Here is a 9,826-nt window from a genome sequence, read left to right as displayed (position 1 = left end):
ATACCAGGTTATTGTGTTATTTATTGCTCAGCTAACGGTTTGCAATTACAGAGTTATTATTGAATACCCTGACAAATTAATCTAGTCTTACCAGATCTAATATTCACACTACCGTTGCCCGTGTCATCTCTTCGTAAAATGCTCGGTTATTGTCTTACTTATTGGTCAGTTAACGGTTTGTAATACAGCGATCACAGTTATTTTTGGATATCCTTGACAGTTTCACCAAAGAAAGCGCGAACTAACGGTCATGTAAGATTTAACACGATTATTCCTCATGCTATTATTTCCTTAACTCCTTCAGTACCATGATGCGTTTCCATATATTTTATACAGCTTCAGAAACATATGTGGGGGTTTAAGTAGTGAAGACTTCGGCCGATAATCTTCTGACCTCCATAGACCTTTCCTGATGTAAATGAAATGGTCTAATCGTACACAAATCTCAAGGTAAAAATGTGTTCCAGTACTGAAGGGGGTTAAAGTTACTCCACATTTCCATACTAATCTTGAATAGAGGCCATGACAGTCACATAGATGGATCGGTCAAGCGGAAAGATTTGTGGTCAACTGAGCTGCATTTTTTCCTTTTTTTTTTTTTTCATAATACACACAGGTATGTAAGTGGAGCCCAGCCAGCCACAGGATCAACATGTTTAGTCAGTCAGTCACCCTTCGCATAAAAACTTTCAACTTCCGTTTATCATACATCAGCTTCCTTGTTCCTGTCACTCGCTCTCCCAGCCACATGCATCCTATACGCTTTTAGAACAGGGCATAGAGGAAACTGCACGAAGCCATCAGACCTACACGTGGCAGTCCCTGTGTGAAGCATGCCTACCTATTTTTTCCACCTATCATCCCAATGCATAAATTTGTGTGATGACTCAACACTAACAACCTGAGTCTATTCTATTCATTTACCGTTTTACTTGAGAACCAATTCCTTCCTATCTATCAATCTATCAAACTTAACCCTTTCAGTAGCATGACGCGTTTCCATATTCACTCTGCTTACTATTTGGTGATTTTAAACAGCTTCAGAAACTCATGTGGGGCATTAAAATAGTGAAGACAGCGGCCATTAATTTTCTGACCTCCATAGACCCTTCTTAATGTCAATAAAATGGTCTAATCGTGTACAAATCTCAAGACAAAATTGTAAAATTAGGCCCCAGTATTGAAGGGGTTAAAACCATTCTTGTTCTTATCTACTTTCAAAGACAAATTATGAAACAGCAGCAGATTCTTGACTTCAAAATGAATTGCACTAATCTGCACTTACTTTGGTATTAGAGGGGAACTAGCAACGGTATACACGAGAGAGGAGAAAGGAGAAACCCACAGCTGCTATTGTTTGTAAAGGAGGGAAGGATTGCGAATATAGGTTAAGGTGTAAATGCTATCTTGTCTAGGTTTTCCCGCCAGCTTTCCCTGTCCAGTGTTGTTCAAGTACACACACACACACACACATACATCTCTCTCTCTCTCTCTCTCTCTCTCTCTCAACCTTCGCTATTCCTTCCACATGAACTATCACCTTTGTCCACTTTCACTCTTCTTGTCCTGCCTCATAACCTCGGGACACCCACCACCACCACCACCACTGCACCACAGACGTGTTTTCTCCCCCACCAACTTTTTCCTCCTTCACTAAATCCTCCCTCCATGAACTGCATGAATAATAAATAGTCCAAATAATGAGGCAGGTATGATAATTGAAGATCCACGCAATAATGTTATTCTTCTGACTAGGAGTGGTTAAAAAAATAGGTAAAAAAAGGAAGAAAAAAAAACAGGAAAAGAGAGGACGATAAAAAGCAAGGCCTCTATAGAAAAAAAAGGAAGAAAAATAGGAAAAGAGGAAGAAAAAAAGTAAGGCCTCTGTAGAAAAAAAGGAAGAAAAATAGGAAAAGAGGAAGAAAAAAGCAAGGTCTCTATAGAAAAAAAAGGAAGAAAAGAAAACAGGAAAAGAGAGGACGAAAAAAGCAAGGCCTCTATAGAGAAAAAAGTGCACAAGAACCCAAACAGTTTACATTTTCCTGGTCGTTAACACTTATAAAAGATTATTTGTCTTTTCCATTCTCCCTTCCCTTTTTCTCCTTCCCAGAATATTTATCTTACCGCCCCTTAGAGAGAGAGAGAGAGAGAGAGAGAGAGAGAGAGAGAGAGAGAGAGAGAGAGAGAGAGAGAGAGAGAGAGAGAGAGAGAGAGAATATATATACCCCACGTTATCATTATATATACAATTTCTACTATTTTGAGACTTACTTTTGCTATATCACGTTAAAATCCACGATATTATGCCTTTACTATTCTAGACAAACCCATACTTAGGTTACGTTGTGTGAGGCAAGAGAGTTTAGTATCAGGTTAGGTTAGGTCATGTATTCTTTCTCCTGTTTACAAGCCAATGAGACCGTTGACGTTAAGCAAGAAGCATGATGCGGGTCTGAGGTCTGAGGTCTGAAGTATTTGAGTGGAAATGCCTTTTAAGATGAGAGACAACTGACAGGAGTACATCTCTCTTATGCTTGGAGTGACTTCTGAGTGACGAGCCGTGGCTGTGTCATGGTATCATGGCAGGGGGCAACGGAATATATTACTGAGGTGATGACTTGATCTCCTCTGGTATGTGTGCCTACGTGTGTGTGAGTGAGTGTGTCTGTGTGTGCAGTACTTTTAGAATATGAGGGAAAGCAGGCTAGTTTTATATGAAATGACTGGGAGGAATGTGTGTTTCTCAGCCAGACTGACTGAGCATTATGGTATTACTATCGTCATTTTCAGCGCGTGTGTAATACCTCAGAAATACGAAGTAAATTAGACTAATACCTTTAGTTATATTACTGTATAAACAAAATTACCAGTAGTAGTAATAGTAGTAGTAGTAGTAGTAGTAGTAGTAAGTTCCTATTCACCACGTGCACTTAGTAAGGAAACCTGAAGAATCCCTGTCACTTCCTCCTCACTTACTCCCTTAACAAGTAGTTTCCTCACCGCCCCGCTGTGTTCCTGTAGGCTTGGGGTGCTTACACTGCCTCCCGCGCTCCAGCTGCCTCCCCTCACCACCCTCTGACACACAGCTTCCACCACCAGCGCCCAGGAAAGACAGAGCTAAAAGAGGCACGCACAGGAGGGCTCAGGGCGGCGGTAGAAGACAGGAACTCAAGAGAGGAATGTAAATGATTGACATGATGCGCTATACGTCCGTATTCAAAAACGCTTTGCTCTCACCACGACTATTTTCCAAGACAACAAAGAGGATTAGCGGGGTTTTCAACTTTTCAAGATGCAGATATCTTGTCACTCTGCCTCTAGAAATGTAGAAACACCAAAAAAAAAAAAAAAAAAAAAAAAAACTCGTAAATTTAAATGAAGCCTTTAGAAATAATGAAGGTGAAGCACAGTAGTGTCTGAAAATACAAGCCTAGTGTTGTTGTTTCTACTACTGTTTAACGAAGCCTAACGTGAAAAATAATAGCTTTAGACAAAATAGAGTGCGAAGAATTGTAGTGGACGTGTAATAAATAAATAAATAACTTTATGTCTTAGATCAACAGTACAAAAACGCTCCATGAAATAATGCTTGAGTAAGACTGACACACAGACAGACAACACAGACATACCAGACACAATAGTATGGACCTTGAACGGAGCCTCATTCATAAACGTTTGCAATCTGACGAAGACAACAGAGAGAGAGAGAGAGAGAGAGAGAGAGAGAGAGAGAGAGAGAGAGAGAGAGAGAGAGAGAGAGAGAGAGAGAGAGAGAGAGAGAGAGAGAGAGAGAGAGCCTTACCTAGCCTAACATAACGTAACAGAATCCAACCAAACATACGTAACTAAACCAAACGTTCAACGCATAGATAACCTAGTAACCTTCTTAAGAATATTATGAAGCAGAGTAATCACCTTAATCAGCCTTAAAACACTTTGCCATTTGTCAAGTGGTTTAAAGTTACCTACATATCACCAGGATACCCAGGTTCTAGGTGGTTACACTCAAGATGAGCTTGGGTGGTGATATGGGTACCACTCTAAATAAAATTGCCTGCGCCACTAATGGGCGGAAGCTGAACAGCGCTTCCCATACACTCTTCAAGTGTGCCTACAGGCGCTATAGGCCTTACCGTAAAAAAAAAAAAAAAAAAAAAAAAAACTGACCGACACTTCGCAATTATAAAAGTAGGGTTAGGAGGTCATTATAAGATGCTGAGTGACTATGAGAGACAAGATGACGAAGACTAGAAAAAATGGGCTTCAGAAAAAGTAACTTGGAAGATGACGAAGACTAGAAAATGAGGCTTCATAAAAATAACTGTGATGACGAAAAAGAAAAAAAAAAAAATAGAGGCTATGGAAAAGAAAGCTTGAAGGGAAGTGACACGGGGGAAGAAAGAAAATAGAGGCGAGATTGTGGAAAGGGAGAGCATAAAGATGAGAGGCTGGGGAGAAAACTGCAAATGAGAGGCTTGGGAGAAGAAGAAGAAAAAAAAAAAAAAAGCAACAGGGCGGTGGCTGAGAGGGAGGATAAGGGAATGAGGCTGCAGCATAATGACGAGGAGGGAGGAGTCATGCAAGGACAAGTGGTAGCGGTGACTGGTGAGGTGGGACAGGGAGGGAGGGAGTGGCTGCGACGGTGACGGTTGGTGGCGAGTATAGCTTTTGAGGGAGGCTGTCAGGTTGGGACTTAATGACTCGTGATAGTGTGAGGGAAGCTTGGAGGGAATTGAATCTCCCGCGGTGTCAGTATAAAGCGTTCATGTTTCTGGCAACTGTAGGTGAAGATGAACCTTATGACCAAGCGTGTTTGATAAATGTTTTGCTTATGGTGGTCCAAGTAACCGATTCTAGTGGGTGTTAGGTAAGTATTCAGAAACGCTATGCTCTCTCACTACGACTATTTTCCAAGGTTATAGAGAGGATTAACGGGGTTTCCAAGAGTGTTTCTCCAGTTAATAATACAGAAATCTTGTCACTCTGCCTCTAGAGACATAAAACCAACATTAAAAACTCGTATCAATTTAAACAAAGCCTTTTTGGAATAGTGTAGTTGAAGCACAGAAGAATTTGAGAATATGTGCCTTAAAGTTACTGCTATTATTAACTATTGCGTTTTCCTCACATTATTATCTATTGCGTCAAGTTATGAGTATCATCATCATTATTTGTTGTGGTTTCTGCGTGGCGCCATCCAGACAGTGAAGGTCGTGTTACGCTCTTAGTGTGTTAGGTCAGGTAAGGTTATGTTGGCAGGGTTAACTCCTTCAGTACTGGGACGCATTTTTACCTTGAGGTTTGGGTACCATTAGACTATTTTATCTGCATAAGGAAGGGTCTATGGAGGTCAGAAGATTAATGGCCAGAGTCTTCACTATCGTAATCCCCACATAATTATCTGAAGCTGTATAAAATCACCAAATAGTAAGCAGAGTAAATATGGAAACATGTCCTGGTAGTGAAGAGGTTAAGTTTTGGTTGGATTAGATTTGGTTCGGTTAAGTTCGTCTTGTTTGAGTGATATAATGTAGTCTAAATTTAGCCGTGATGACAACTTCACGTGATAGCGTTTATTTACAACACCAACAATTATCATTCTTCCTCTTTCTTATCCTTTCTCTTTATTATTATTATTATTCCTTGTCCTTGTGTCTGTCTCTCTGTTACGATCTCTGTTTACATCTGTCCCTGTGATACGATCTTTTACGCCAATTATCATAATTTTATTATTACTATCATGATTGTCTGTGTATGTCTACGTCTGTCTATCACTACGTCTAATACAACTAATGCCATAACAAGTACCGACACGACTATCCTTCCCTCGAGCTTTCCACTTCCCTGGGTACGGACAAGAGCGGTGGGAAGCAGTACCAATGACAAAGATAATAGACACACTACTCTCCTCTCTACACCTCGGGAAGTAATGGGCGTGGTGTTGCTTCAGCTAGTCATAATGGCGATACCAGTGTACACAAAGCCCATACCTTGTTTAGAGCACTCCCCGCATCACTGAGACCCGTGTTGACTTCACGCTTGGCTCTGATTATTTTCGCAGGGAACACAACGACTCCTCCTCCTGATGATGCTGCTGCTGCCCGCTTGTCATTCTCGCACTCACTCACCCCAGTCACCCGCCCTCCCAACTAACTGACTAACTAACGCTATCTGCTGCTGCTGCTTCTGCCGACTCGCCCGACACCCGTCCCCGTAGCTTCGAATGTTTGTGAGGATGTTCGGCTTCGAGGTGGTTTAGAATGTTTAGTGGCGTGTGTGTGTGTGTGTGTGTGTGTGTGTGTGTGAATTTTTCTATAAGTAAGGTTTATTCTCCTCACACTCCACACACACACACACACACACACACACACACTAAAAAGGACAGGGCAACACGTAATCAAAAACCCACACGCAGATTACCACTAGTCATAATCATTAACTCATCAACTTATTACTGTGGTTTTGTATTTCATTTCCACTCACGTTTCATACTAATGTGGAAACCTGAGACGTTTGGAAGGTCGGCTGTGATGGTGCTTGTATATAAGTGCGTGTGTAGGTGTGTATGTGTGTATGCATGTGTTCGGTCCTTTCTGCACGATAATCCTCGCAACGTTTCCACACACACGTGCATCTTTCGACCCTGGGCTCTCGGTACCAAGATCACGTACCACCTCAACTTAACTCCCTCTCTGGCTGGCGGTGGGATTGCCGAGGCGATGACGTAGGAGTTAAGACAGCAAAATGATTCCTCATCTTCTACCGAGTAAGAGTTACCGCTTCTCTTTATCATTTACTGTCGAGTGAGATTAAAAGCGAGTAAAAACAACAACTGAGAGCACACATGAGCATCCCACCGTGCAATACAAACCCGTGACACTCAAATCTCGGCGTAAAATAATACCCAGCACAGGCACAGACACACAGACAGACAGACACACCCATGCAGCTTCTATCGTCAGTTACCGCTTCTTTCCATTACTTCCTTTCAGTGAGATGCAACACTAGAGACACTCGTTAACGAAAACACACACACACACTCACGCACTTCCACACGCGACGCAGACCAGGGAAAAGTCCAATCTTAGCACAGAACAACGCCTAGACAGCCCCAGACATACCCCACACCTACACAAAAGGCATAAAAACAACACCGGCAACGCACAGAGGCTCGCGCTGCCCATGCAAGTTCATGATTATCGAGAATGCAACGCTATACAGTCGTGCCTTCTTCACTAGGCTCTCCCTTTCTACACTATTGCATCCTAGCCACCGGAATGCACCCAGATGAGTCCTGTTGATCTAGTAAGGTGTGTGTGTGTGTGTGTGTGTGTGTGTGTGTGTGTGTGTGTGTGTGTGTGTGTGTGTGTGTGTATATACAGAGAGCACAGGACACAGAGAGAGGTATGGCAAAAGTGCATCTTTGAAATGAGGAAATGAGTTGAAATTATGGACAATGCAGAGAGAGAGAGAGAGAGAGAGAGAGAGAGAGAGAGTGGCGTTTTGTGCGATGCCTGAGAGAACAGTGCATCTCTTTATACTTCTCTTCCTCACCTCTTACCTGCCCTATATACACCTGTCCTTCTCTCTCTCTCTCTCTCTCTCTCTCTCTCTCTCTCTCTCTCTCTCTCTCTCTTTTCCATATCAGAAAGCGCCGACTGTTTTCAATGTTTCATTATTCAAGAGTCGAATGCTAGCCGTGTGTGTGTGTGTGTGTGTGTGTGTGTGTGTGTGTGTGTGTGTGTGTGTGTGTGAGTCCGTTTCACTTTTGAATCGACAATTGTTCATCCTCATACTGCCGGGGAGAAGGGAGTTTACACACACACACACACACACACACACACACACACACACACACACACTGCATCACCAATCTATCCAATGTAAAATAGCTGACACTGGTATAAATCTTCGCTCACACAGCATCAAACAGGATAGAACTAGCAGCAATAGTAACAATAGCAGCAGCAGCAGCAGCAGCAGCAGCAGCAGTAGTAGTAGTAGTAGTAGTAGTAGTAGTAGTAGTAGTAGTAGTAGTAGTAGTAGTAGTAGTAGTAGAAGAAGAAGAAGTAACAGTAGGAGCAGTAGTACTAGCGGTAGTAGCAGTAAAACAAAACTATTGAACACTTACGGTGACAGATGGTAACCCTGTTAGTGAAGATAAGACAAGGGCTGGATTGTTAACAGCGAGGATAGCTCGGCAGGCGTTAAGGCGTTCACCAATGGAAGTATTCACTCAATAACACTGTACACTCAACCTCTGGCCAGCCGTGGGCATCCCAGAGGCACGAGTGATGGCTGTGTGAGTGGCGAGACGCGGGCTGGAGGGTGTGGGAGGCGAGGCGGCGGCGGACTGGTGGTGTGACAGGTGCGGTCCAAAGCGAGACTGAGAGATAGCAAACATCCTGCGGCCTTTGCTCCATCCTGTCCTGTAATAACACAACAACCCCGTCTCGTCACTCACTCATTAACGAGGTTTTGATTTGTTTGTGACGGTGGATGTGGTGACGTGTGCTGTATGGTTTATTCTTGTTTTATTTGTGTTTTTTTTTTATTGATTTCTTTCTTCAATTGTAGTGTCATGTTACTGGTACAATATGATACACGGGAATGCTTGCTTGTCTTAGGGCGATTTACACTGTTGACATTCACTAGATACCTCAGTGAGTCGCTACAGTGTCTGAACAGTCACTGATTTTAATACTAATGTTAAAGTGATGGTGATTGATCGACTGATTGATAATAATAATAATAATAATAATAATAATAATAATAATAATAATAATAATAATAATAATAATAAACATGTACCTTTGTTACAGATGATGGAAATATTGCAAGAGGAGAAAAAAATACTAGTTACATGTACAATAAACAAAATAAATACGAATCTTAAAAAAAAACAAATATGAACGCAGTTAAGCCAAACATCAATACCAGAAGCACATGAGGGAGACGTAAGTACAGTATGTGTGAGCCAACGGGAGTGTAAACTGTATATTATCTTACATAGGCAAGAGTGACATCCCGCGCCGCGCCCGCCACCCGCACGACTGAGACGAGACCACAAGGCACAAGATAGCGCTGCGGATGGAAGCCCAGCTGATGCTCAGATGATTCGCTCCTTAAACATCCACGTGCCGCCCACTCTACACGAGGCACCTTCTCCACGTGTCGCTCTTCACCAGACCCGTCTCCTGCTTGCTTCTCAACCTCTACTACTGAATAAAGGATAGAAAGATAAAATATGGGGAAAATATAACGGGTATCGTGTGAGTGGATCGTCTTATGCTTACTTCTTACCTTACTATTGGTCTGGGATAAGACAAGACGTTGGATAAAGGCTAGAGATACAGAGATGAGGAAAATATTAAAGGAATCGTGTTCAAATTGTGTTAATGGTTCGTCTTATGCTTATTTCTTTATCTTACTTTTGGTCTGAGTTAAAGTAGGGCGTTGGATAAAGGTTAAACATAAAAAGATGAGGAAAATATTAAAGATGTCGTCTCCAAACTGTGATGTATTTAGTGGTTTGTCTCCTGTTTTTATGTGAGAGGGAAAAACTAATCAAGGCAACATAAAAAAAAAAAGGCTCACTAAGTTGCCAGTCCCCTTGCAGAGTTAGCCAAAAAAAGGGATAAATGTCTTGAAACCTCCCTCTTAAATGAAGTCAAGTCATAGGAAGTTGGAAATACAGAAGCAGGCAGGTTATCTCTCAACCTTTACTTTTGGTCTGGTATAAGGCAACGAGATGGATAAAGTGTTGAAAGAAGTTACGAGAAATGTATTACGAAAAAAAACTTTAAATTGCAAGATACGTTGGTAT

The 9,826-nt window shown here is 42.0% G+C and overlaps 1 protein-coding gene across 3 annotated transcripts in view; it reads right to left on the bottom strand.

The window, feature by feature from the left end:
- The window catches only part of LOC123515585 (septin-1-like), a 21,229-nt gene extending 12,077 nt beyond the window's left edge, over nucleotides 1–9,152 (bottom strand). The window contains exons 1-2 of one of the 3 annotated variants that reach the window (XM_045274334.1): nucleotides 9,010–9,152; nucleotides 8,259–8,429 (exon numbers count right to left, since the gene is read on the bottom strand). In XM_045274334.1, the coding sequence (XP_045130269.1) occupies nucleotides 8,259–8,429; nucleotides 9,010–9,026 (188 nt within the window). In that variant the 5' untranslated portion in view covers nucleotides 9,027–9,152. Of the gene's footprint in view, nucleotides 1–5,990; nucleotides 6,137–8,131; nucleotides 8,430–9,009 lie in introns of those variants that run through there. The other 2 variants (XM_045274335.1, XM_045274336.1) reach the window with 2 other exon arrangements.
- Between the last annotated feature and the right edge of the window lie 674 nt (nucleotides 9,153–9,826).

This window comes from Portunus trituberculatus, chromosome 39, assembly GCF_017591435.1.
Source record: "Portunus trituberculatus isolate SZX2019 chromosome 39, ASM1759143v1, whole genome shotgun sequence".
NCBI lineage: Eukaryota > Metazoa > Arthropoda > Malacostraca > Decapoda > Portunidae > Portunus > Portunus trituberculatus.
This window is presented reverse-complemented; position numbering and strand designations above follow the sequence as displayed.